Source organism: Boleophthalmus pectinirostris, unplaced genomic scaffold, assembly GCF_026225935.1.
Source record: "Boleophthalmus pectinirostris isolate CB_2022bp ecotype Guang Dong unplaced genomic scaffold, ASM2622593v1 HiC_scaffold_3, whole genome shotgun sequence".
Classification (NCBI taxonomy): Eukaryota; Metazoa; Chordata; class Actinopteri; order Gobiiformes; family Gobiidae; genus Boleophthalmus; species Boleophthalmus pectinirostris.
Window position 1 is genome coordinate 7907800 of NW_026571299.1, and position 24112 is coordinate 7931911.

A 24112-nucleotide genomic window follows, 5' to 3' on the forward strand; every position below is an offset into this window, starting at 1 on the left:
GGGTACATCTTAATGTTTTTATTCATGTTTGAGCACAAGACACAAAACATTTCACCTACTCAGTACAATAAAAAGTCACCAGGCAAATGGACAATTCACTACCAAACTCAACTTATGTACAACAAAATAAAAAGCTAAAAATAAAAGGCGTGATGTGTAAGTGTGAAGGCTCTAGTGGGATTATGGGTAATGTAGTCTCATCTCAGCAGCTCCATGGATCCTTTCCTGTGAACTCCTGTAAACAAAACAAAAAACAAAACAGGATTTGGGTAAAAAACTAATACTGATACAATGCCAGAATGTACAGGACAATATTTATAGGTCCCTTTATAAAGTTGTTTCCTTTCATTTACACGTGTTTGAAGATGGAGTAATCCTTTATTACCAGTCCGTCTACAAGTTCAAAATGCTCTGTTCCACCTTGTGATGTCATGTAGTGGTGGTTTTCAAGTTAGCAGCTCCCTTGTACCTAGATTACAGCCCTGGATTTCGTTAATTCTAGGGCTGAAATTATCCAAATTATTCCAGTGAAGGTGTGTGGAGTTTAAAAACACAATGGAATAGAGTGTTTTCAGTTTGAGAGAAGGACTCAGCCTAAATCTGCAGAGTTTGTGCATTAAACCTGAGAATGAAAACGGAACTCCAGGTCTGTTTGTGACGAGGAAACAACATATCAGAGCAGAAAATAGCGTCATGAGTTCTCCTGTGTTGAAGAGGTGATCTTATCCTACACATTGAACACACTTTGCTCCAAATTAACGGTGTTTGCCGAGTGAAAAGGACCCTGTATCAGCTCAATTTTATTTATCTCATTCATTTAGTACAACCAACACTGGAGAAGAGAAAGGAGTTGTCAGTAGCAGTTCTGGCGTTACCTTGTATTTGAGGTAGTGCTCTTGGCTGCTGCAGTGGGAGACTCTGGCCTCGTGTTCATCAGAAATCTTCACATGACACAGGTCGCAGTAAAACAGGAGAAACTCGGTCCCTGAAACACAAGAGCAGAAGGTCACAAGGTCACACACCCGCTCGGACCGAACCACAGTCTGTAATATCCACCCCAGAGCCACCACCTGTACTCGGTCACGTCCTCAAAAACAGACCTGGAGTTGTGTTTTGTTTCATTCACACACGTTTAATGTTCACGTTACGTCACAAACCGAGAAGACGTTTGGAAACAGGCAATGACAACTTCCCGACACTGGACTCGCCGACCGACTGTGATAAAACACACTGAAGTAACTGTGATCAGCGGTAAAATGAAGACTGAATGTGTATGTGCTGTTTATAAACATACCAAATTCAGGATGATTCCAAACAAATATTTCCCTCCCTCTGTTTTCCAAAATAACATCGTGCACACAGCATCGTTTTCAAAAAAGTTTTCGTTTACATCGATCCACATAAATACACCATCGAGCGCCGTCATAACTACACCTGTATGTTCAAACCATGGATCTATAATATAAACTGGATAAGCCCCTCCCCCTCTGTTCTGGCTCGAGACCAACTAGTGGCCGTTTCAGGTACTGCAGCTCCCGGGAATATGGGGCCCAGAAAGAATTCTCCCATAGAGCGCAATGTATTTTTTTGGGAATTCAAACTGCCCGTGTTCAGCTGACAGGACATCCACAACTTTCACAAAGGTCGGATTTTTTTGAGATTCTTTTCTACTTTCACAACATAAACTTTTTAAAATATTTAAATCCTCAAAGCGCCTGAATGTTACTTAGCCTCGCCCCGCTCTGAGCCCGCGCTCGCTCCGCTCTAGCAGCTCTCGCTCTGATTGGTCCAAACGCTCCACACCGTGCACGATACAGACGTCACACGGAGGGAGGAGCTCGACTGGACTGAGGACGTAAATGCGCAAGAGCAAAATTGCTTAGGCCTGTGCGCCATTGAGCACAGGACACTGAAAACAATATGGCGTCATCCTGGGTTCACGTTCAGATTTTATTACAGTTCTATGGGCCAGACCTGTAGCATTTATCTCATTACAGTTGTAAGTTTTACTCATAAATACCTTGAAAAACCTGCAGTACTGAGTGGGCTCGCCTCTTCACAGATCTGCTAAAGAAGTGGCAAAATTCCTGACCTCTGACCTCATGCATCTCTGGTCATGGATATGAAACATCAGCTGTGTGTGAAAATGAAACACATGAAAAGTGTTTCACCAGAAGACGTGACTGCTGCTCTGATCTTTCATCATCATCATCATCATCAAAAGGGAAACACTGGTCGCACTTCTGGCGCATCAGCTCCTAAAACTGTTTATCTTAGGGTCTGTTTACATGAGAACACTTGTGGGTAAAAACGACAAAATATTTTATCAGAAGTGCCTTTCGTTTAGACGGTGACGGCGTTTTTGGGCCTTAAAAACACAAAAATCTAAAACCACCCTCCAGAGTGGAAAAGTTGAATAGTCTCTGCCGTAGTGTTTCCATCTACACTGCCCAAGACGCAAAACACCGGTCAGATCTGCTCAGGTCACGTACAGGTTTACCTCACATACATCACCACTAGGGATGGGCATGATTAGTCGATTAATCGATAATTGATCATTAAGAATTTTATCGATTACGTGCATTTTAATCCACAAACCGAATGTAGGTTGCTGTGTGTAGTGTGACCAAACAGGTCTGTGTACATGTGTCTCTGCATCAGAAGGAGCGAGACACAAACAGTGGGTCAGTCTGCAACGTACCGAAGCACAAATGTGTATTTAACAATGATTTGTACAAGAAATTCCACACTTTCCGTTGCGTTCGGGACAAGTGTGAGTCCATGTGCACAGTGTATAAAGCAGCACATATGTGTCAGTGTCCAGTGGGAAAAAGTTTTACCAGGTGAGAGTCGCTCAATGTCGATGACGAGTCCCCACCTCCCTCCCCCCGTACGCTGTCCTGGTTTTGACAAACACAAATCTGGTCACACTAACCTTTATTCCACTGAGTCATGTCAGAAGTTGAACTGCATCAGCCAGAAGAGCTGTAGTTTTATCTTCGCTTAGTTTATGCAAATTGAAGATGCGGTTTTAAGTTTCGTTTCTGTGAGAAACACATTATAATGTCAAACGGGCTGATGTGGCTCTAGAGTCGTTACGGTTTATATGTCGTAAAGTTGAATTTATTTATGCAGATTAGTCGTGCAGATAGTAATAATAATGATGATCATTTTAATATAAAAACGTTAATGATTAATCAATAATCGATCGTTAATTCTTCCGACGATCGATTAAGAAAATTTCATCGAATGCCCATCCCTAATCACCACCGAGCCGTCTGGCATGCATACCCAGTCGAACTCCACACACTTTTGCGTCACCGTATGCGTGCAGATTTCCTCCCGAAAACACTCGTCTAAACGCGTAATGAAAAGTGAAGATGCTGTTCAGACGTCATCATATAAGCACAGCCCCACTTTACACGCAAACGACAAACCGTAGTTTTCCAGAATCTCCACTCTAGCCGTAGTTTTTAGAAAGATTCATTTTACAGAGGCGAATTTGCGTGTAAAAGATGTGTACAAACGAATCTGATGAGCCGAACATAACGGAACGCTACAGTGAAGATGGAGATAAAGAAAACTGGGACATTTTCTCATTTTTCCTAAATTTTGTCAGACTTAATACTGTGAACAGAGCCCGACGAAAGTTGTCATCGCATGTTTCCAAACGTCTTCCTGGTTTGAATCTATCAGTCTGTCTACATCTCCATATCTCAAAATGCTCCGTTCCACCTTGTGATGTCATGAATCGGTCATTAACAGCTGCCTTTTACCTTTAATTCAGTAGAGTTTGGCTGAAATTATCCAAATGATTCTAGTGAAGGTGTGTGGAGTTTAAAAACACAGTGAGAAGAGCTGAGCTGAACGAAACAAAACACAACTCCAGGTCATGTTTTTGACGTGAAAACAACATTATAACAAATCAGAAAATAGCCCAATATGAGCCCTTTAAAACTCCTGCCGCCGTTACTGACCTACGGGCTTCCTGGGTCCTTTCGTCTCTGCATCGCCACCTTCTGTTGACGTGGAGTCCTGGAAGAAGAAACACTAGAGCTTTAGTTTGTCCTTGAACAGTCTCTGAGCAGAGCATGAGTCCACTTGTGCCTCACCTGTTTGAGTTTCTTCTCCCGTCCGGGCTCTTCCTCTTCATCTCCCTTCCTCTTGGCTGCCCTCCCTCTTTCACTTCCAGTCTCCTCTTCCTGCACTTTTTTCGTCTCGTCCTTTGACTCAGCCACATCTTCCGATTCCGGTTTTTGCTCTCCTAGATCTTTTAGCGAAACTACGTTCTCGATTTTGACCATTGAACACTCCTCTTCCTCTTGGTTGACCAAGTCTTTATGAACCACCCAGCCGTCTTCGTCTTCGTCCTCGGTGGCGGCGGCGGGGACGGGCTCCTCCTTCCCCTCCTCGTTTGCTTCGTTTTTTTCTGGAGGTGGAGGACTCTTCGGTTTCTCCCCGTTGTCCATTTTGTTATTTTCTCTGGATTTGTCCGCAGATTTGGACCTAGACCTACCCCTGGACCTGTCTCTAGACCTGTCCCTGGACTTGCCTCTGGACCTGTCTCTAGACCTGTCCCTGGACTTGCCTCTGGACTGTCTCTAGACCTGTCCCTGGACTTATTCCTGGACGTGTCTCTGGACCTGTCCCTGGACTTATTCCTGGACCTGTCTCTAGACCTGTCCCTGGACTTATCCCTGGACTTATTCCTGGACCTGTCTCTAGACCGGTCCCTGGACTTATCCCTGGACTTATTCCTGGACGTGTCTCTAGACCGGTCCCTGGACTTATCCCTGGACTTATTCCTGGACGTGTCTCTAGACCGGTCCCTGGACTTATCCCTGGACTTATTCCTGGACGTGTCTCTGGACCTGTCCCTGGACTTATTCCTGGACGTGTCTCTGGACCTGTCCCTGGACTTATTCCTGGACCTGTCCCTGGACTTATTCCTGGACGTGTCTCTGGACCTGTCCCTGGACTTATTCCTGGACCTGTCTCTGGACTTGTCCCTGGACTTGCCTCTGAGTCTGTCCCTGGACTTGTCCCTGGATTTGTCTCTGGACCTATTCCTGGAAATCCCTCTGGACCTGTCCCTGGATCGATCTCTGGACGTGTCTCTGTTCCGACGTGGAGACCGGCTGATTTCGACCTTCGGGTACATGTGAGCGGCCCGGCTCGCGACCAGTTGGGCGAGGAGATGATTGCCACGTTCACGTAGGGGAGAACTTCCGACTCTGAAATGTCTCATGACTTGACCGAACTCGTCGTACTCCACTCCCCTCCTGAGAAAAACACGACGCGGTGTTAAAGGGCTGAGGGCTGCTCTCTGCTCTCTGCTCTCTGGTCTCGTCTCAGGTCCCTGGTCTTTGGTTTTGGTCCCAGTCCCAGTCTGGTCCTAGTCTGGTCTTGGTCCCTGGTCTGTTTTAGTCTTACCCCCATGGAAGTTTGTTGTATTTGTTGGATATAAACACATCGATAGAAGATCCCCCGAAAACGTAATTTTGCATTTTGGCCACAAAGTCCCAAGCTTGACGTCGATTCTTGAACTCCACCAGGCCCTGAAACGCCAGAGAAGCAGGTCAGAGTGAATCACACAGCTGGTTTTAGACTCAGGGGGTGCAAAAATATCGACATATCGTGTCGTTTAATGTGATGATACAGTATTGATATCGTGGGCTGCTCTATCGATATATCGTCAAGAGTATTTTTTTGGTATATAAGAAGTTGCCAATACGATACATACCTCAATACACAGGCCACGATATGATACACATCTCTATAGTATTTGACTTGTTTTCATTGCAGATGCAGTGTTTGTTCACACTAATCCGATTGAAAACGGCTCCAGGGACAGAACAATCTGGTGCCTCCAGCTCCCACGAATTCATCTGAGTACAGATCTGATCCAGCACCGTGTGGACGCCTGAAAACACTGATACTCTGACGTAGAAGCTCTCGTGGCGTCTTTAATGAACCATGTCCCTGTGACTTGTGCCTTCCTGATTCGCTGGGTTCGTGATATTGTGATTGGCATTTTACTAAATTATTTTGTTACAGCTTCAGGTTTGTTGCTTGTTTAGTGGAATTATGCAACACATTTGATGATTAAAGTGTTTGTGTTTCATATGAACTTTGCACAAGAAGTGGTTTAACAAAGACTTTTAGTATCACAGCCATGGTTTAGTTTACATTTACACTGAAACGAATCACTGTATCACCTTATCGGAAATGATTTGTGTCCAGCCATGATCCACACAGTAACATGAAACCGCCTGAAACACTAGTCACATGACTAGGCTGACGTCACGACGTCACGTGGGCGGTAAAAACAAGAAACTGGAGCATCATGTCTGAAGTTACAGCAGCAGATTTTGAGCCGAGGAAGATGCCATGCGTGAAAACAGTCTTTTCGTGGACCAATAATGAGGTTCAGTTGTTACTGAATGTTTCCCGTTTGTTTCTGGTTTATTTGAACTGTTTTCCACAGTAGCGCCACATGATCGATGTCACAAACCCAGAGAAACAGGAAGGAGCAAGTCACAGTGACGTGGTCCAATAAGGACGCGCCTAGAGCTCCTAAAGTCAGCGTATCAACGTTTTCAGGCGTCGTGCCGCGTCGTGGGAGCTGCCGGCACCAGATCGTCACGTCTCTGGAGCTGTTTTCCATCGGATTAGTGTGAACGAACTCTGCATCCACAACGAAAACGACTTGAATACGAACTAGTGCGGATGGGGTCTTATCCATCATTTTTACTGAACCGTATCAAATCGATTTGAAATATACCAAATCAAATCGAAAGCTCACTGTATCGAGACATGTATCGTATCGTGGCCTGTGTATTGTGGTATGCATCGTATCGGCAACTTCTTAACGATACCCAGGCCTGTTTTAGATATTACAACATGTTTGGTCTGAGGAGACCCAGGTGCTGCTCAGGTCTTACACAGAGCACTGCTGCTCCTACTGCAGTCCCAACTCTTACCATTCTGTGCTTTCTGTTGATGAAGTAACGCACGGGTTTATAGACCAGCTTCACCATCTTTATGAACTGAATGTCCGAGTACTGGCACAGAGGAAGGTTCCCGATGTAGACCACTCGAGGAGACTGAAGAGGAGACAGAACAGAACATCAAACTCAAACGGCCCAAACAGAACAGAACAGACTAAACCCAGGTGAGAAAGGTTAGACAAACTCACATCTTCATCCTCGTCTTCTGCATCTGCATCGGCATCAGCCTCAGCCTCAGCCTCAGCCTCAGCCTCAGCCTCAGCCTCTGCAACACACATTTCAATATAGATCACTGGATTCGTACATGTAAATACACTGACATAAAACAAGACTGAACGTTTGAGGAAAAGCAGACTGAGGAACGTCATTGTTTGACTTTCAGTTTTTTTGTTTTTTTTAAGTAAACTTTCATTTTCTTGCAGCTGTGGGAGGCTTTACTCATTATTTATATTTGAGCCACGACTTAAGATCAGCAGAAGTGATCACTTCAGCTAGAATCATGCAGTGGACCCCCGGCATAAAGCAGCCTCTCTGTAACTGTGGAGTCTTCAGGAGAACACTGAGCTTTTAGTTTAATTTGATGTCACTCCTCACACAGGAAGAGTCTGATTTACAGATTTAAATAAAAGGCAGATGCGTTTTTTTACCGGCTTCTTCAGAATCACTGACTTCATCCAGAGTGATGCAGTATCTCAGATCAGGAGGGCAGTCCGTGTTCTACACAAATGTCAACAACAGTAATTAGATTTCACCAATGTTAAAATATTCTGGTAGTAGTACAGGGGTATCAAACTCATTTTGGTCCGGGGGCCGTATCCAACCTACTTTGATTCCAAAGGGGCTGGATCAGAAAACTCATGGCATATAAACTCCAAAAATAATAATAAGTTAAAATATTTGTGCAGAGAAATGCAAATCTATTACAGTAATCTTTTAGAATATTTTCTTTTACAAAATATTATAATATTATGAACAACCTGAAACTTTAAGAAAAATGCAATTTCAACACAATGTTTTAACAATAACTTGTATGTAAATAAGAATAAGTCATTTTTTCTTGGAAAATCCTGCACTCGGCTCCACTTTTCTCATTTTTGTCATTTTGCTGATGAGGGTGTCACGGTCAACAGTCAAAACGATCGTCCTTTAAGAGCGTTTGGTATGATAAGCACTGCAGAAAATTACTAATATTTTAATAGAAAATATAATTTAAATATTTTAGTAGAAAATCAGCCAAGGGCCAGATTAAAGGTCTTGGAGGGCCGGATCCGGCCCCCGGGCCGTATGTTTGACACCCCTGTAGTAGTAGTATTAATAGTAGTACTACTGAGAGCTCACCTCATCGTCTATGTGCTCTCCAACCACCTGCATGCCCTCGATGTCACTGTCCTCTCCTGATTGGCTGTGGAGATCACAAAAAGAAAAGATCACATGTGGATTTGACTTAAACAGAACTATTACAGATATTACAGATGTTACTATTACTAATACAGGCTGGTCCTGTTTGATCCTGTTTCTTGTACCACAGACTGAAGGTGTTGAGAGAAAGTCTTCAGGTTCATACTTACTTGGGTGCATCTTGTGTCTGCTTAGCTTCTGCCTCTGAAACAAACAAACACAACACACACTACATTCAGATGTGGGACACGTGCAGCAGTCAAAGGTAAAACTAAACTGAGATTTCTGAACAAGAAAACCCCCAGTTGAGGTAAATTCAAGATAGATACATGCAATGCAACTTACATGCAATTTACACATTGCACCTTTACACGGCTATAGGAAAACTCCCGGGCATCATGAAAGACTGGAGTCAGTACAGATGTAACCTCATGTATTTCTTGGTACTTTAGACATTTAGTTCTGTTTGTGGCTAAAGCTAAAAGAAACACAAAACTACCTCAGGTTTATTGCAATTTTTTTCTGCACTTATTTCACCTCTTTGTTTCTCTACACCGCGCTTTAACCTGTGGGTTTGGCTCGTTTTAGATATATTAGGCGCTGGAAATATCAAGCGTTTTGATTTTCACTTGTGCATGGACACAAAAAGGAAGCAGCTGTTACTAATGTGCTGGTTTTGTTTTACTAACATGTCGGCTCAACGTATAAGTCACAATTTATCACAAGACTGGCTGAGGGAGAATTATAATTTTTGGTTTATATCAGATTTTTCTTGTCTTGTTTTCTGCTTTCTCTCTTGTCCAATCATCTCACTTGGGTGTTGAGGTGTGCAAAAATATCAAAATATCGATATGTCGTATCGTTTAATGTGATGATACAGTATTGATATCATGAGCTGCTGTATCGATATATCACCAAGAGTATTTTTTTGTAAATTTTACTCAATTATTTTGTTACACCGCTACAGTTTTGTCACTTGCTCAGAGGAAAGAAACAGTTTTTTGCGACACATTTGATATTTTCACTGTTTTGATGAATGATTTGACTCAAAGGTTTTCATTCCGCACTCTTATCTCTAATTTATGTAATTAATGTCTCTCTCTCTTTTAAATTTTATGATGACTATTTATGTTTCGATTTTTTTTATTGTGATCTTAATGTATTTCTTATTTTGTAACGCTCTTTGAATTACTTTGTGTACGAATTGTGCTATACAAGTAAACTTGCCTTGCCTTAAAAAGTTTGTGTTTTATATGAAATTTGCACGAGAAGTGGTTTAACAAAGACTTTTAGTATCACAGCCATGATTTAGCCTTTTTTTTTTTTTTTTTTATTGAATTGAATCGTATCGAATCAAATCAGAAGTGCACTGTATCGAGATTTGCATCGTATCGTGGCCTATGTATCGAGATAGTTATCGTATCGGCAACTTCTTTATGATGCTCAGCCTTATTTGGGTGTTGATTTGTTTGAACAGAGTCTAGTTTGACCAAAAAAAACAAAACTAACACCAATAATGACACAGGATTGTATTGTGAAGATTTTCTATCCTATGATAAAAGCGTAGCAGTGTCACCTGGGCTGTGTTCGGACTCGGGCTTGGACTCTGGCTTGGACTCAGGTTTGGATTCGAGCTTGGACTCTGGTTTGGACTCCAGCTTGGACTTAGGGCTTTGATTCCGGCTTGGACTCGGGTTTGGATTCCGCTTGGACTCGGGTTTGGATTCCGGCTTGGACTCGGGTTTGGACTCCAGTTTGGACTCCTGCTTGGACTCGAGCTTGGACTCCGGTTTGGACTCGGACTCGGTTTTGGACACAGGTTTGGACTCGTCTTTGTGCCGGTCACTGGACGCACTGCTCCTCTCTCTCCTGTGTCTCTCAGAGGACACGGACCGGACGCTTCTCGCTGGAGATTTGCCGTGGCTCTTCCCTCGGCTGCGGCGGCGTTCTCTGGCGGGACTTCTACTCGCTCGCCGCTTCTCCTCTTTGCTCTTGCTCGGTTTTGGCTCTTCTTCAGATTTTTTCACGTCGTCATCTTCGTAAGGTTTTGCCGTAACGCAGCGCCTAAGAACACGACATGGAGTTACATTTTACACGGTTTGAGTTCAGCCCGAGTTTTGTCCGGGTGGTTTAACCCTGCTCCAATTTAAGTTTAAAAGGGTTCATGTTACACGATTTTCTGATGTTATAATGTTGTTTTCTCATCAAAAACATACCTGGAGTTGTATTTTGTTTCATTCACACATGTTTAACACACAAATCTTGCATATTTAGGCTCAGTTCTCTCAGAAAACACTCTCTTACACCTTGTCGTGCCGTGGTAATACAGAAAGTACTCCACTGTGTTTTTAAACTCCATACACTTTCACTAAAATCAAGCAGATAATATGCGTTAATACGAACATTTAAATGACCAAAATGACGAGGCCACAGCAGCAGCCACAGAGATGAGACAAAATATTCCAATGTAAGTCAGTGACTAAAATCACTTTTAAGGGCAATTTTGTTACAGAGACTTAATAATCCATTTTATTTATTGCTTTGGTTGTGTTTGGTTCAACAGTGGTTTATTCAAGTGCATTTTTGTCCTCGCTGTTATGTTAACAGTTACTGTTTTATTTAGGCTGTTTTTGTTGTTGTCTTACTTCCTGTGTTAAATGTTCTTTAGAAAGTAAAGTTTTTTAATCTTTGAAAGGGTGTAATTGCATTTTTATTCCATGGTTATTATATTAGTTGAAATTGGTCTCAAAATGTCAATACTATCGTTTATCGCAATAAAGTTCTTGGTCAATTAATCGTCCAGCAAAATCTGTTATCGTTACAGGCCTAGCTGTAAAAGTTGGACTAATAATAAAGGGTTACTCAAACATGTGTGTGTGTTTTTGAGGAGGTTTCTATCATGGCTTAAATCTCACAAGACTCAATTTTGTGTAATATCTTTCCTTTAATCTTATCTTCAGTTACAACAGTTAATGGTTCTGAAGGTGGCAGCTGAAACAAGGTAAATACAAGCCACTTACGAAATGGTCTGACTAAAAGAAATAAAAGAGATGAACTCACGCCAGAGTCCTGAACTCCTGGGAGAAGGACACTTTGATGTCCACTCCGTTCATTTTCAGAGAACTGTCCGCATAATACTCCACCATTTTGTGAGCGTCCGCTGCGTTCTGCATCTCCACATAGGCCTGCATCTAAAAACGACAACAGGACAGATCTAAGGCTCTGCTCATTTAGGTCCAGTGTCGCATCGTTGCAGATTTTTCTGTTCCAATACCGGTAAAAATACTTTGAGTTTAAGTATCTGCCCGATTCCCAATACCAGTGTAGGAACAGAAAATTACACTTATTTCCTTAGAAAACAGTTAAATTATTACACAGAGATCCAATATTTATTTAACTGTTATTTCCCCTTCGCATCACAACTGAATAGCTTCATAAAAATGAACATGAAAACTATGTAACGGCTGATTTTGGCACAGAATTTCTCAATGTTTGATTCCATCTAATTAAAAGGCCCAACCAGGATTGTCTGAACTGCATTTTCTTCAGTATTCAGAAAACCAAATATGACCTACTGCTACAGAAGAACACTATGATAAATGCATAGCAATGCCAGGTACAGAGTGAGTGAATGAATAATGCTGAATGTAATGCTCGGTAAAGTGTCTTTGTGACAAAAAAAATGTCTGTGAAAAGCACTATATAAATAAAGACTTAGTTACTTACTTATGAAATTGAAATAGCAGCTGCTCGCTCTAAACCCAAACAACACGAATCTGATCTCATTGACCCTCCCCAGCCAGCTCCGGTCTCAAAACTGCTCGGTATCAACTCAAATACCCAACCCCTCGCAACTTTGCACCCTCTGTTGTATCCACCGCCTAGGTGGCACTTGTCTATGTTGGGGTAACGCCACACCCCTCCCCTACCTTGCACTAGTCCCGTGAAATGTTTGTACTGTGTTTTGACTATGTGCTGATGTGCGGAGGTGTTTTTTTTAAAGTTTTTTTTTTTACACTACCATACTATGCCCCAGTTAAGTGTCATGGTTTGGGGCCGTTCTCCGCCTCTATCCTCATGTTATGCTGCAGTGTTTAGTCCTATCTGCTATTTGTCTCCCGGTCCAGTCCTCGTAGTCATCCCCGTGTATTGTATTGTATTGTATGTTTGTAATGTACGGATGGGGTGACAGGTCCAATTTTGATTCCTTTGTATGTACATGTGAAGAAATTGACAAATAAAGACCATTATTCATTCATTGTTCATTCATTCTAGGAGCCTTCACTGAACTTAATTTTCCAGCAACATTTACCTGTACGCGACACCTGCCTTGAAGTGAAAGCCAAACACTTGTAAAAGAACATAAAAATAAAAGCCTTACTGTCTTCGGGAGGAACATGGTGTAGCGAGGCGTTCCAAAGCGTTTGATGACCGTCAGGAGGTCAGATTGACCGTCTCTACCGAAGGGGACAGGTTGAAAGTTCAGCACGAAAGAACTCTGGAACAAAAGAAACACAAACATCAAATCAACATTGGGGCTGCATGATCATCACACCCCCGCCTCAGGGTGCCACAGAAACCCCGGGACTGAAAACTGAAGGGAGTCATTCATTAGAAAAGTGTCTCTATATTAAAGCTTTCTGTCTTTCCTATCTTCTAAATTTATTACATAAACATTGGGTACAACCCCTTTCAAAACTGTAAAGATCCTGCTGGTGATCTGGACAAAAATCCTGAACTCAGCTGAATTAACCACATGGTAGGGACGCACCGAAACTGCTTTTTCAGTTCTGATTTCAATACAAATACAGCTTTAAGTATCTGCCGATGCCAGATATCAACAGACACCAGTGCAGAGAAATTTATTTACTTTAAACAAAAATAAAAGAACTGATCTAAGTGTGTTATTTAGCTGTTATTTATCCCTCAAGTTACTACAGAACAACTTTGTAAAAAAAAAAAAAAAAGGCCTAAAAACTACCTAAAAAGCCTCTAGATCAGGGGACCAGTACCGGGTCGTGGGTCGTTGGGGACCAGGCCTCAAGAGCACAAACGCCCCCTTCAATATGCCTGTTATGACCAGCTTTTGCTCAAATCCCGTTTTAGTCCTGGTTTAGTCCTGCTTTAGTCCTGGTTAAATCCTGTTTTAGTCCTGGTGTTAGATCTGGTTTAGACCTGGTTTAGACATTGTTTAGTCCTGGTTATATCCTGTTTTATTCCTGATTTAGTCCTGGTTTAGTCCTGGTTTTAGTCCTGGTTTAGTTCTACTTTTAGTTCTACAGACCGCACCTCCTCCCTTATGCAGCGTGGGCAAATGTCTCTAAACTAGAACTAAACCAGAACTAAAAGTAGAACTAAAAGTAGAACTAAACCAGGACTAAAACCAGGTATAAACCAAATATAAACCAGGTCTAAAACAGGTCTAAAACAGGATTTAACCAGGACTAAAACCAGGACTAAACCATGTCTAAACCAGGACTAAAACAGGATTTAACCAGGACTAAACCAGAACTAAAACCAGGACTAAACCATGTCTAAACCAGGACTAAAACAGGATTTAACCAGGGTTTCACCAGGATTTAACCAGGACTAAACAATGTCTAAACCAGGTGTAAACCAGGACTAAAACCAGGACTAAACCATGTCTAAATCAGGTCTAAAACAGGATTAAACCATGTCTAAACCAGGTCTAAAACAGGACTTAAACCATGTCTAAACCAGGTCTAAAACAGGACTAAACCATGTCTAAACCAGGTCTAAAACAGGACTAAACCATGTCTAAACCAGGTCTAAACAAGGATTAAACCATGTCTAAACCAGGTCTAAAACAGGACTAAACCATGTCTAAACCAGGTCTAAAACAGGACTAAACCATGTCTAAACCAGGTCTAAAACAGGACTAAACATGTCTAAACCATGTCTAAACCAGGTCTAAAACAGGACTAAACCATGTCTAAACCAGGACTAAAACGGGATTTAAGCAAAAGCTGGACAAAACAGTTTAGTCAGACATTATGAAGCAGAGTGGAAATGTTCAAGAGACAGAAGAACCCATCTCTTCATTAAACCCTGAGCTGAAGTTCTCACCTGTAGGAAGTTGAAGGTGGTGGAGATTGTAAACTCCATCTCTTGATCTTTCATTTTGCGTGGATTCTTGGCGAAGTGGTCGATGATACAATGGGCCTGTTCTGGTGTTTGCAGCTCAACAAAACCCTGTAAAACATTTGGATAAGTTTGAAGATTTCACTTTAAAAAGATGTTAAAAGTTGGAGGTCCCAGACAACTGCATATTAAAGATTATAGAGATGAATACGCCATGTTCGTGACCTTCCATTTTTTACCTTTGTTACAAGCGAATATTCACATAGCACAGACAGTTTTAGTTTTCTTCTAACTGGAGATTAAATGTTTGTTTTTTTTTCTGAGCCCTCGTTTAGCCGCACCAGCCCCGGTCACGTCACACTCACCAGTGAAGGGAACATGGCCACGTGCACGATTTCCCCAAATTCTCCGATGAGTTCCCGGAGGTAGGTCTCGTCCACCGACTGCGGAGGGAACTTCACACAAACCACTTTGGCCGACTGCAACAAGCAACGAAAAACAAACAAAAAGAAGAGTCAGATGTGGGCTTCAGGAGGTGGAGCACGTGGTGTTTAAGAGTGCAGGAACTCAAAAGGTCATTTAGAGGAGAATTAAAAAAACTGAGGAGGAAGTTTACCTTTTTTGAAGTTGTGGTTGTTTCTTTCTCTGGAAAATAAAAAAAAATAAAAAGGATTTCTTTAAACACTGTGACAAAGGAGGGCAGGATGTAAAAGTACTGTTACTGCACAAACTAAAAAAAAAACATGGCTTTAAATAACTGCTGATTCACAATATTAACCAATACCAGTGTTGAGACTGAAAACAGCATTTATACCTTAAAAAAATAATAAAATAAAGACTAAAAACTGAAATGTGAATGTGTTATGTAGGTGTTATTTACCGTATTTTTTGGACTATAAGCCACACTTTTTTTTCATGGTTTGGGTGTTTTCTGTGACTTGTATGTTAAAATTTTCACACTGAAGCGGCGAGAGGTTCTAGTCTTAAGTGTGAGTATCTGCTGCTCCTGTTCCTCCTGTACCACTGTCACTTGGTTCTACTGCGCATGTCTCCTGCACAAAAAGCCTCTGTTCTGCTGCATGTTGTGAAATATGCAGCTGAAAACGGTAATCGAGCAGCAGAAAGAAAGTTTGGAGTGAGCGAGAAACTTGTGAGGGACTGGGGGAAAGTGAGGATGGAGAACACAGTTTCACGGGAACTGGGAGGATGCACCATGAAACTTTCCTGGAAGTCACTGGATGGATGGACAAAGCCTGGACTTCAGTGACACCAAAACCATCCTGTCGGGATTCAGAAAGGCCGGAATAATTCTAACTGGAACTGATGCTGAGTCTGACGACAGCGACACAGAAGAAGAAGCGGCGCTCTGTTTACCTCTGGAGGTCGCGGAGTTGCTCAGAAGTGACACCGAGGATGAAGAATTGAATGGATTTAGTGATTTGGAGTGAGATGGAGAGTTTGTTAAACTTGTTCTGTTGTTTATGTTATAGTTTATCTGAAGAACTGTTCATATGTGACGTTAACAGTCTGTTGTTCTCTCTTCTATTGTTTTTACTAGAACTTGACTCTCAAGATGAAATGTCTGTTCCTGGTCTCTGATTTTATAAAATAAATTTCCCCCAAAAAGTGTGACTTATATATGTTTTTCTTCTTCATTACGCACTTTTTGGCTGGTGTGACTTATACTCCGGAGCGACTTATAGACCGAAAAATACGCTATGTCCAAAATGTATGGTTTGAATTTTCCCAGGATTGTTGCGTCACAGGTAAAACCCCTGCAGCTTTTAAACATGGCCAATGACAATATAAATAATGAGACCTGTTTCTGAACTCCAAAGTAAAATAACTGCTCTTACTGTTACAACTTCCAATAAATACTCATTGAATTAAAAGTTCTTACTGGTCTTTTTTACTGGTTTCTTTTCCGTTTCCTTTGGCTGCTTTGAATCACTGTAAGAAAAAAAAGCTTTTAGTTTCAAGTTACATTTTTACATATTGAGATAAAATTGCAAAAACCTTACCTCTTGCAAGCAGAAGACAAACGACAGTCCCAACTTGGGAATCTATAAAGAGAACACAATATAATGTAGTGTAATGAATAAGAGTCAAACTAAGAGAAAACATTAACACTGGAATCAAACAAACCTCTGCATTAAAGTGAGCTGGCTGTCTGCATGTAGGGTGGAAGTGACGTGTTGAGTCCAGACCTAAGACCAAAAAGAACTCAAATTAAAGTCTATATTTTCATTATTAAAACATGAACTAAACTTCTCCTGAAATATTAAGCTTGAAGAACTAACTATGCATAAATGATGGTTGCATTAGTGTTGTCTGGTTAACTGCTGCTTCTGTGTGTGTCTTCAGCTATTTTTACAAATTTTATTTCACTTACAGTAAATTTATTCAGTGTAATTTGCTGTACTGTCTTCCCCAAATACGCATGTTAAAAACACATTGTAAACAGGTCAATAGGAGACATCTCAATAAATCATTCTGGGCCAATAAAACCACTAAAATATGTTTGAATCCAACCATCATAGAGCTTTTAACACTGTGTTTGTGTCTGGAGGAGGGATTTGTGTGAAATGCTGTAGAATTTCAGCTTAATAAGTAGAAATATAGTTTAACAATAAAAGAACTGCACAAAGTTTAATAGCTGAAGCCGTATATGGAAGAGTTTCCCCAAAGGTTGCTATGTTAACTATAGACTCCAACTCCAATCCAACTTTACATTAAAAATTGTTACCCTGTCTCTGTAACTGCTGCTGTGAGCTTCATCATCTTCGTTTTGGACTTAAAATATTCATATTAACCCACTATACATTATCCTGGTGTTTTTATTTTACTGTTTTGTTAGTAAATAAGTTTCTATTCCTAATGCGGAATTTGGCTCCAAATTTACCCCTATAACTGCCAGCCTTGGTGAGCTTCATTTGACTGGAGCTGAATGCTATGAGCGACATCACACTCCCTTAGTCCACTTCTTTCTGCAGTCTTTGGGTATAACACGACATACAATAAGAACAACTAAACCTGTGCAAGTCCGTCTCAGAACAGCTGTGTTTTTCTTTTCTTTATAATTATCAGACCATCTGAGTGTTTACAAAGCACTAGATCTAAGACTATCACCTCTCTCAACATCTACATATTGAACTGAGATTCATAATCGTCAGATTGAAAGAAAATACTGTAACAAGGGATGCAACGATATTCACTATAATATCGAATCGTTCGATACTGGTCTCACGATTCGAAACAAGTGTCGATACGCACGTGTCCATCCATGCGCGCTGTGTTGTCATTTATTTTGTCTGAGAGAGAAACAGTTAAGGCAGCGTCCTTCTCAGATGCGGCAGGAAAACAGCTCCATAGGGACTTACAGCTGAAATCTTCTAACAGAGGTGGGTTTTATATTTCAGTCACTTTTATAGATATTAACTTTTAAATACTTAACAATCGCTTTTGACTTTTCATCGACTTTAAATCAAATGCGCTTGTATTTATACGCGACTCATGATATACGTGATCTTTTTCTCAGACTGTCTGCTAAGTTTTACTCAGAAAACGGTCTATTGAGACATTTCTGTGTAATATAACATACTTTTGGTGTTCAGAAAGAGAATGGGAGAGCGCAGTGTGTCGCAGACTGTAGGGGGCAGTGTGGGAGGAGCTGCTGTGTCTCTGCTGGAGGACAGAGCAGCACAGACACAGGCGCAGACGCAGTGAGACTCAGGAGGAAAAGAAATCATCAAAAAAGGAAAAGTCTGATAGTGTAACTCTCTTACAGTCTATAATAAGAGTAGGCTATTATATAATTATATTATATAAAATAGTCTGAGAAAGTACGGTTCTTATTTTCATTGCAATGTACTGTATGTAATGTTTCTTTAACATCATAGTGTTATTATTTTGGACTCATTAGCAGAAAAAATTAAATGAGATTTTTTGTGTCTTGAAACGTATCGAAATTTAATCGATATCGTGACCCGTGTATCAAGATACGTATTGAATCGTGGGAAAACCATATCGTTGCATCCCTACTGTAACAGTGCGAGGTGTGGTTCGGTCGTTTGGTACTTACAAAGTCAGACAGTACGGTGATATCGCAGATAGAGCAGGAGTACGGGAAGGATTTAGGGCTCATCCCATGGAAGTCCCTGGCCTCAGTTTCCGATGGCATAGAGGCGAGTTTAACAGCTCCCAGTATGGGCGTGCGCTCCACAGATCGTCCGAACTCCTTTGATCCACGCGGCGTAAAGCCCGGAGAGGAACGCCGCGGTCGCTCCGGAGACGAGCGCGTGTCCTGAGCCGCCGCGCAGTGTCCGTACTCCACCACAAAGGAGGATCCACCGGGGGCAGCAGGGGGAAAATCTGCCTTTGACGGGCCAGGGTCATGATACAAGCTCAGTGATTGGTCCATATCTTGTCTAGGGGCGGGTCCTGCATACAGAGTCTTTGACTGATCGTAGTGTGGCATGGGGGTACGGCCTTAGGAAGAAACAAATGAAGAGAAAGTACAATGCCGTGTTGAGAAGTGCAGCGGACTTACCATACTTGACCTGAACTTAGTTACTGAACCCAAATCCTGGACAGGTTTAAGTTTTACCTGCTCGTTTACAGAGGTTTTACCATTGTACAGTTTTGTCCAATGGATATTTTTACTTTCGTCACCTTTTTCTCTTGAATGAGAAATCCAGATGTACGAAAAACAGAACTCTGCAGGCCTTCCTGAAAAGTCCTTCACTTTGTAAAAGTACTTTTCTTTTCCTTCCTAAATTGACCAAAATGTGTGTTTTGGAATGTTACCATTGACAATTATACTTTTTTTTTTAAGAGTACACTTTGCAATACTTGCCAAAAATGACTGGTATTGTCCAAAACCCACTTTCTTTGACATGAATCCATCAGCTCTGATCCCAGCAGAGTAGACAGATCCAGATGTGAGGTCTCCCAGCCTCTGCGCTCCGAGGGCGGTCAAAGAGTTTCCTTCTCCTTTGTGACAAACTTGCGGACTGACAGATTTTCAGTGATGTTGGTGTCCTGCCTGTGTACTGCACGTACAGGGGGAGGAACGTGGACCTTTATCCAGATGCACTTTGACAGGGGAATGCAATTCAAATCCATTTTACGTTTTTCTTATTCAACCATATTAAATCTGTGAGCTGGATCTTGGTTAGATCTCACCTGTAAAGTCCAACACTCCTGTGAAAATGACTGAAAAATGCATTACACTTCTGTGGAGAATGAGCAGTCTGAACACTATTTTTTTCTGACTTAATGGATCAGTTTTCCAATCACTGAGCCAGCAGAAATAAGCTAGAGTTTTCCTTTGTGAAAAAGAAATACATTACATTTGACAGTTTAAAAAAATGCTAAACCAACAATCTTAAAATGACTTTAATGGGCTCAACAAACGGGAAGCGAAGTCCTTACTTCTCCATTGATTTCCAGTGGGACCAGTCTAGAGATGTATATAAGGCTGATATTTGAGGTTTTTAGGGTATCAGCCTGAATATGCATAAAGGATATTTGCATAAGGCTCATTTGAACACCAAAAAGTTACTGCAGCTACTTTTGAGTTCATAGCAAAATGGTTGTGAATGCATTTGTACTGAATTCAAATTAGATAATTTGGTTAAAATTTCCACAATCGGCCCAACATATCGAGCTCTGCCATGGAAAAAAACACATTGGTTGATCTCTAGACTTGTCTAAGCTAAACTCTCTCTCAGCTCGGTGACAAGTAAAAATGTTGCTTGTGATATATTATGGAATGAAGCTGATTTTAGACTCCAGGTCTTGTTTTTCTTTTGTCACTACTCACTGTTGCCCCCGTGTGTCAAACCCATTTGACCCATCAGACCTCTGAGTGAGACACCACATGTTTTAGAACACGGTCTAACCAAAAAACACATCACACAAGAATAAATCAGGTCTATCAGTGCTAAACCAGGTCTAAGGACTTGGCTTTCATCAGCAGATCTATCCACTAACCTGAATTTGAAAAGGAGATTAGATTTTTTTTCAGTTTTGATTAACTGAACAGTCCGGGACATAACCCTGCGCCAACTATTGTGCAGCACAATGATAATAGTTTCCTTTGAGAAATAATAATCTAACCTCTAGGAGAAATAATAATCTAAATTTATCATCCACATGTTTAACTAATCCACTGATCTCACGTGCTCCTTCTGAGCATTTGTCGCCTCAGATGAAATGGGGGCCTTACCTGGGGGCAGGTATCCGGGCGGAGCTGGGTCCTTCTTTAGGCCTTTGATCTGTTTGAGGAGGAGGGGCAGAGACTTGAGTGTGAGTAAATCCTCTGGAAGCTCCGCCAAAGCAGACAGGTCCTCAGCGTCCAGACCACAGCTGCTCAGCACCCCCAGAGCGCCCTCTGCTGCTGCGGACAACTGAGGAGCAGGTGGGGGGCCCACGGACCAATCAGAGGGCTCGTGGGGATGTGGCGGCCAATCAGATTCAGGAGGGGGAGGATGAGGCGACCAGTCGTGTTCAGGGGGAGGTCTGTGGAGGGGAGGTCTGTGGAGGGGAGGTCTTTGGGGGGGAGGAGGTCTGTGGGGGGGGGAGGAGGTCTTTGGGGGGGAGGCCTGTGCGGGGCAGATCTGTGGGAGGGAGACAACAAAGTCTATTGGTCATTTTCACAAAGTGGGATTTTTAAAACTCCAATTTGACCAAAGAGACATCAAAGCCCTTTTTCTACAGGCTCGGTATGACATATTCACTCCCTTAGTCCACTGTTTATACAGTCTATGTGTAGGATAACTGCAGCGCTGCTCTCACCTTACTCCCCAGGGCGAGTCGGCTCCAGGCGGGTGGGATCCAGGAGGGGGCCCTCTGAACATCCTGCCTCCTCGCTCTGCGCCCGGGGCCATGCCGCGGGCAAACGGGCGCCGGTCTGTGTCCACAGGGGGCGGTCTGAAGCGGTGGGACATGACTGCTCTTATAAGGCGGTGTCACAAAGAACGCTGGTTCAATCTGGAAGAAAATATGGGAAACCTATTGTTACTACATGTTATAGTGTAAGCAGATTTGTTACAGTTGTACTTGTAGTATTATGCAGCATTAATATTAGTATGTAGTAGTAGTATGTTGTATTATTTCACTGAATCAATTTCCATCCATAGACTTCTTAAGAGAAATTATCCATTGTGCTCTGACTATATTCCAGTGCATGTTCTCTAACCCAAAAGGTGGAGGTAGGTTACGGTACACTTTTTTGTCTGTGTCCCCCTAGGGAAATTTGTCCTCTGCATTTGACCCGTCCTTCAGTCCCACTGAGGCATCTACTCAGGAGCAGTGAGCGCACCGTCCCGTGCACAAGGACCCATCTCCAGGTCTAGCTGGATTTGACCTACACTGCATGGTTTGGGTTGAAGGAGGAACCCTTAGGGCCCCTTTGAAAGGATTTGTTGATATTCAGTTCATAGTCTAATTTCTGGGATTAAAACTTCAAACAGTGAGGCAAAAACTAAATGCAAAACTTTTTTTTTTGTTTTTTTTATGTTTATTAAGGACATCACAATTGCATTAGACAAGCCAGATGCATTGCTTTGAGTGTTTTAGCACAAGTTCTAGTTTTCAACACTTGTCCATATAAAAATATAAACCAAGTGCATAAAAACAAACAAGACAAAACAGATGAGTTACATACAGATAAAATATATACAGTACATTTTCCATGGAAGCATTTTTGATTGGACTGATTGGATTGATATTGTTTTTCAACAACGTCTACTTTTCTCAAAACACTGACGTTAAATACAACATCCAACAATTCAAGAGAATCAAAAGTCAAAAGTCACGAACCATAAATTATGCGCCTGATTCTAGCCATTCTTCAGATATTTGCACAGGAAACTGCTCCAGTCTGGAGCATCTTTGCACATAAAATGTCTCATTCATTCCATATGAAACCATTAAAGAGGGGGTATGTTTTGAAAATGCTTTATGTTATATGTTATCAGTTAATAGCCCACAGAAGTGTAATAACCCCCTCCTCTGAATGCTCTTTAGGGCCAGTGTGAGGGTTGGGGTTATGAATTTACTTTTACTTTAGGAACACTGCAGGCCCCCGTCAGTCTGATGATTTCTCAACATCAGGCCAAACAAACCTGATCGCCCCTTTAACCAAAACACCGTGTAAAACAAAGCATTTGATATAAAACCGGATCCTGCAGCTTTGATCAAGTCTGTCCAGTCTGCGTCTCTCTCAAAGCTAATGTTGCTAAATGCTAAACACGCCGTCAATAAAAGCAGATAATCTCATGCAATAAATGTACCTGGATCTACTGTGTCGGTTTAGAGCACAGACAGACGAGCCGCAGCTCCATGCGACAGATGAGAGATTTAGAGAGGCGATAATCGAAGAATATGGTGAAAGAGAAGGCTGTTTGCAGACGCGCAACTAACACATTAGCAACGCTAGCTGTTAGCTTCCAGGAAAGACAGTGAACGGAGCATCGCCACCAACCGGCCAGGAGGAGAACTACAACCTGAATAAAAAAATAAAATTAACTATTGATCATTGATAAACTCCAGTGGAAAAGAGAAACAGTAATCACTTGTTAATAATTAGTATTGATGGGTTTGGACCTCTGAACGTCACTGTAGAATCTTCATTCCATTTTTAATCATAAATACAATTGAGATGTTGTCATGTGCTCACAGTAGGTCGAGTGTCCCATCCCCAGTGTTGTGAAGGTGACTTTTAAAATGTATTCCCCTACAGATTACAGATTACACACACCAAAATGTAGTTTCTAACGTAATCCTTTAAATTACTTAAAGTGAGTACCGTAATCTGATTACTTTGGATTACTTGATTTGCTGTAGAGAACCAAAGACTAGAATATCGTAACATAAGATGTTTTGTCTGATAAAAGAAAATGAAAAGCCCAGACTTTACTTAAACAAATTAAAAATATTATTGATAGAAGAGGAGGAGACACGGTCCACGCAGCATGATTTAGTCCTGTTAAATCTTGTTTTAGACCTGGTTTAGACCTGGTTTTAGTCCTGCTTTAGTCCTGGTTTAGACTTGGTTTAGACTTGGTTTAGGCCTGGTTTAGACCTGGTTTTAGTCCTGGTTTAGTCCAAAATGTGAAAACAAGAAAATAGCGCCGTGTAATCCATTTCTTTCAACCAAGTAAATGTAATCCAATTACCACTCATGGAAACAGTAACTGTAACTGAATACAGTTACTCATAATTTGTACTCTGATTACGTAACTCCGGTACATGTAATCTGTTACTCCCCAACACTGCCCATCTCCTGTGATAAGGTGTAGACCAGGAAAATCTGGCAATTACAAGAGACAAAACCACATTATGGACTGGAACCATGGTTTTCTGTGCTGAAAGAAACAAACACCAGCGCTGGATTCGAGAGACCAAACAAGGTCCATAAATGAAGTCCAAGGAGCATGAACCGAGACGAGGGAGTGTACACCCTATCACACGAGCTACAGTCCTGGAGAGGGCGTTAATCAGACAGTAGGGGGCGTAATCTTCACCTACTGTCTGACAAAACCAAGTAAAGCAGATTTTAAGACACGTCACGCTTCTGAAGAAAGCAGGTAAACAAA

The 24112-nt window shown here is 41.7% G+C and overlaps 1 protein-coding gene across 1 annotated transcript; it reads right to left on the bottom strand.

Moving 5' to 3' along the window:
* Positions 1–3: 3 nt before the first annotated feature.
* LOC110167682 (uncharacterized) lies at positions 4–21701 on the bottom strand. Its single transcript, XM_055160087.1, has 25 exons — positions 21687–21701; positions 21309–21503; positions 20740–21130; positions 18592–18998; positions 16656–16717; positions 16532–16573; positions 16411–16460; positions 15127–15155; positions 14876–14989; positions 14496–14621; positions 12790–12906; positions 11469–11599; positions 9985–10472; positions 8579–8612; positions 8349–8412; positions 7658–7727; positions 7199–7275; positions 6984–7106; positions 5434–5558; positions 4860–5282; positions 4668–4715; positions 4113–4560; positions 3978–4035; positions 876–985; positions 4–235 (listed from the first exon to the last, which is right to left on the bottom strand). Exons 1-25 carry the CDS (start codon positions 21699–21701, stop codon positions 203–205), a joined length of 3780 nt encoding a protein of 1259 aa, XP_055016062.1. The 3' UTR covers positions 4–202.
* Positions 21702–24112: the final 2411 nt, after the last annotated feature.

Bases quoted from the DNA above. Each gene is read 5' to 3' on its own strand.
- LOC110167682 (XM_055160087.1), bottom strand. The intron at 16,461-16,531 runs GTAAGGTTTTTG...TTTTTCTTACAG, and splicing joins TTGTCTTCTGCTTGCAAGAG to TGATTCAAAGCAGCCAAAGG. The intron at 12,907-14,495 runs GTGAGAACTTCA...CTTTTGTTCCAG, and splicing joins CCACCTTCAACTTCCTACAG to AGTTCTTTCGTGCTGAACTT.